Raw genomic sequence first — 2,500 nt, forward strand, 5'->3', positions numbered from 1 at the left:
TTTAGCTTTTGGCCACAGTGTTGCTGTCAGCCAAGGCCAAAGAGCACCTGCTGGAGCAGTCTCGCTCCGTGGACCAAGGTAACACACACACACACACACACAAACACACACACACAGATGCAAGTCCAGACAGCTTCCTGTCTCCTGTGGTGTTCCGCAAGGGTCGGTCCTCGGCCCCATCCTCTTCATTATTTACATGCTTCCCCTTGGTCATCAGCAGACATGAAATGTCTTTCCACTGTTATTCTGACGACACACAGCTTTATATCAAAACTGCCGAAAGCCATGTCATGTCGCACTGCCTGTCTTGGGGAGATAAAGGCATGAAAGGCAACTTTCTCCAGCTAAACAGCAGCAAAACCGAAGCCCTTCTTGTTGGCACTCCACACCAGGTCCAGTCATCCTCCTTGACTCATCTCACCTTCGACGGCCAGGTCATACCCCTCTCCTCCTCAGTCACTAATCTAAGAGTTAGGTTTGACCCTCACCTGACCTTTAACGACCATATAAAACACCTGTGCAAAACCTCCTTTTATAATCTTCAAAAACATCTCCAAACTACACCCCACTTTAACCCTGTCAGATGCATGGAAGCTTGTCCACGCCTTCCTCTCTTCAAGACTGGACTATTGTAATTCACTTTTCTATGGGATCACTGGCAAGAACATCCAGAAGCTGCAATACAGCGATGCCAGGATCCTGATGAAGGTCCGGAAATATGAGCACATAACACCGATATTACACCTTTTGCCCGGCAGCGCCACACTTATGGAACAGCCTCCCTGACCACCTAAGGGCAACTGGACGTCTTTAAAAACCGGAGTAAAAAATGTTTTATTCAGGAAGGCATTTCTGTTCTTGGGATAAATCACTGTTACTAAGTTTTCTATTATGCTCATGTTTACTAGTTTTATTCAGGAAGGCATTTCTGTTCTTGGGATAAATCACTGTTACTAAGTTTTCTATTATGCTCATGTTTACTAGTTTTATTCAGGAAGGCATTTCTGTTCTTGGGATAAATCACTGTTACTAAGTTTTCTATTATGCTCATGTTTACTAGTTTTATTTGGTTTTATTTTATTATTATAGTTTAATAATGTTGGCACTCTGAGATTCCTCTGAATGAAGAGTGCGTAACAAATTAAATGCATTATTATTTATTATTATTATATGTGTGTGTGTGTGTGTGTGTGTGAGTCTGTGTGTGTATATGTGTGATATGTGTGTGTGTGTGTTTGTTTGTGTCTGAGAATTTGTGTGTGTCTTATGTTTTTCTGTGTGTGTGTGTGTGTGTGTGTGTGTGTGTGTGTGTGTGACTGTCTTAGGTGCTTCAGCTCTTAGTCAGAGTCCATCGGATGCTCCTCCCCCTCCACGGCAGTTTGTGGATCCTCTACTGCAGAGGAAAGAGGAGGCGTCCTCCGAGAGCAAGGTACACACACACACACACACACACACACACACACACACACACACACACACACACACACATACACACACACTCTCTCACACACACACACACACTCTCTCAAACACATACACACACACACACGCACACACACACACACATGCACACACACACACACACACACACACACACACACACACACACACACACACACACACATACACACACACTCTCTCACACACACACACACACTCTCTCAAACACATACACACACACACACACTCTCTCAAACACATACACACACACACACACACACACACACACACACACACACATACACACATACACACACACACACACACACACATACACACATACACACACACACACACACACACTCTCACACACACACACACATACACACATGTCATCTGTAAGGTGTAACACAGTGGTCCCCAACCACCGGGCCATGGCCCGGTACCGGTCCGTGAGGCATTTGTTACCGGGCCGCACAGAAAGAATAAATCATTTATATAAATTCCGCTGTATTAATTATTAGCGTCTGAAAGGTGTTTTATTTTGAAAAATGACCGGATTTTCCCGGACGTCACATTCGCCTGTGCCTTTTGCTAGTCAAGACGCTTCTCGTTCAAGTGATACGTCACTCAAATAAGCCCACAAACTAGCGAAAATTAGTAAAAAAACAAACATCTTTGGAGAGCTTCTTTGCAAAGGTGAAAAGGCCAACTAAGGAGCCAGAAGAGGAGCCTACGACCTCAAAAAGAGAAAGCTTCTTTCAACAGACAATACCAGGAGTCACACTTAAAATACGGGTTTATCGCAACAGGTGATTCTCACGCACCAATTCCGCTCTGTTTAATATGTGGCGACAAGCTAGCACCAATGAAGCCTTTAAAACTGCTTCGGCACATGGAGACCAAGCACTGATTCAGAGTTTTGGTGAGTTGTATTTTTCATGCACTTAACGTTCGTAATACAATGGTGTTGGCAGCAAATTAACTCCACTTAACGTTAATGATAGCTTTTGTGTATGAGCAGACCGGGCTTCATTCTATCAAATTCGCGGTTGCCTCA

General features: G+C 44.1%; 1 protein-coding gene across 1 annotated transcript in view; it reads left to right on the forward strand.

Annotated features, from left to right (window-relative positions):
• The window catches only part of LOC308382487 (uncharacterized protein), a gene marked incomplete at both ends in the record, with an annotated part of 51,062 nt that overhangs the window by 35,966 nt on the left and 12,596 nt on the right, over positions 1 to 2,500 (forward strand). Inside the window, 2 exon segments of the mRNA XM_080860896.1 lie at positions 6 to 78; positions 1,335 to 1,429. Coding sequence (XP_080717022.1) covers positions 6 to 78; positions 1,335 to 1,429 — 168 coding nt within the window.

Source organism: Sprattus sprattus, assembly GCF_963457725.1.
Source record: "Sprattus sprattus genome assembly, contig: scaffold_44, whole genome shotgun sequence".
Classification (NCBI taxonomy): Eukaryota; Metazoa; Chordata; class Actinopteri; order Clupeiformes; family Clupeidae; genus Sprattus; species Sprattus sprattus.